This window comes from Passer montanus, unplaced genomic scaffold (assembly GCF_014805655.1).
Source record: "Passer montanus isolate IOZ18808 unplaced genomic scaffold, ASM1480565v1 scaffold195, whole genome shotgun sequence".
Taxonomy (NCBI): Eukaryota; Metazoa; Chordata; class Aves; order Passeriformes; family Passeridae; genus Passer; species Passer montanus.
This window is the reverse complement of record NW_024366536.1, coordinates 115,125-116,609: the sequence shown is the minus strand read 5'-3', so window position 1 is coordinate 116,609 and position 1,485 is coordinate 115,125. Positions and strand designations below refer to the sequence as shown.

The following is a 1,485-nucleotide window of genomic DNA, read 5'->3' as shown; positions in this document are numbered from 1 at the left end:
TGCCCCGCGCTGACGCCCCGCTGTGCCCCCAGGCGGGCGCCCGGCGGCCCTGCTGCTGCTGGCGGCGCTGGTGTGGGTGCCCGGCGGGGCTCCCGCCTGCCCCGCGCTCTGCACCTGCTACGTCTCGCCGCCCACCGTCAGCTGCCAGGCCAACAACTTCTCCTCGGTGCCCGCGGGGCTCCCGCCCGGCGCCCGCCGCCTCTTCCTGCAGAACAACGTCATCGGGGCGCTGCGGGCGGGCACCTTCGGGCCCAGCACCGTCACCCTCTGGCTCTACTCCAACAACATCTCCTCCATCCAGCCGGGCACCTTCCGCCACCTGCCCGCCCTGGAGGAGCTCGACCTGGGTGACAACCCGCACCTCCGCGTCCTGGCCCCCGACACCTTCCACGGGCTCCACCGCCTCCAGGCCCTGCACCTCTACCGGTGCCGGCTGGCCAGCCTGCCCAGCGGCATCTTCCGCGGCCTCCGCAGCCTCCAGTACCTCTACCTGCAGGAGAACGGGCTGCTCTACCTCCAGGTGGGTGAGCAGGGCCGCTGGGCGATGCCCCCAGGGCATAGAGCGGGGACTGGGCCGGGTGAGGGGTGACAAGACATGGAGACAGGATGTGGGACGAGGTGGTGCTGATGCAGCCAGAATGCAGGGCAGGGACGGGGGATGCTGAGGGAGCAGGGTGACACCAGCCTGGGACATGGGATGAAGCCTGGCATGATGCTCGCAGAGCAGGGACACAAGGAGAGGGTGACAAGCCACGCTGGCAGGGCTGGGACCCATGGCAGGGCTCCGTGGGGCCCGCACCAGCGGCTCTCCAGCTGATGCCCGCCACAGAACAGCACAGCGGGCCCCCACCCCACACCCACCCCTCTGCCATTCCCCGCAGGACGACCTCTTCGCCGACCTGGCCAACCTGAGCCACCTCTTCCTGCACGGCAACCGGCTGCGGGCGCTGTCGGAGGGCGTCTTCCGCGGGCTCTCGAGCCTGGACCGCCTGCTGCTGCACGCCAACCGGCTGGCAGCCATCCACCGCCGCGCCTTCGGCGGGCTGGCGCGCCTCACCATCCTCTACCTGTTCAACAACAGCCTGGTGGCCCTGCCCGGCGACCCGCTGGCCGTGCTGCCCTCGCTGCAGTTCCTGCGCCTCAACGCCAACCCCTGGGCCTGCGACTGCCGCGCGCGCCCGCTCTGGGCCTGGTTCCGCCGCACGCGCGTCTCCAGCTCGCCGGTGCCCTGCGCCAGCCCCCCGCACCGCCGCGGCACCGACCTGCGCCACATGCGCCCCCGCGACTTCGACGCCTGCCCCGAGGACGACGACGACGAGGAGCAGATGGAAGACGGCAACGGCGGCAACGGGGTGGCGGTGATGGGCACCCCGGGGCGGGCGCTGGGGCGCCCCGGCACCCTCCCGGCCGCGCCGCCCTCCGCCTTCTACCGCGACGGGCTGCCCCCCCACGACCTGCGGGGACCCCAGCCCCGGCCGCCCCCCC

At 73.2% G+C, this 1,485-nt stretch overlaps 1 protein-coding gene across 1 annotated transcript in view; it reads left to right on the top strand.

Moving 5' to 3' along the window:
- The window catches only part of RTN4RL2 (reticulon 4 receptor like 2), a 4,696-nt gene that overhangs the window by 2,341 nt on the left and 870 nt on the right, over positions 1–1,485 (top strand). Inside the window, exons 2-3 of the mRNA XM_039706621.1 lie at positions 33–520; positions 882–1,485. Coding sequence (XP_039562555.1) covers positions 33–520; positions 882–1,485 — 1,092 coding nt within the window. The remainder of the gene's footprint in view (positions 1–32; positions 521–881) is intronic.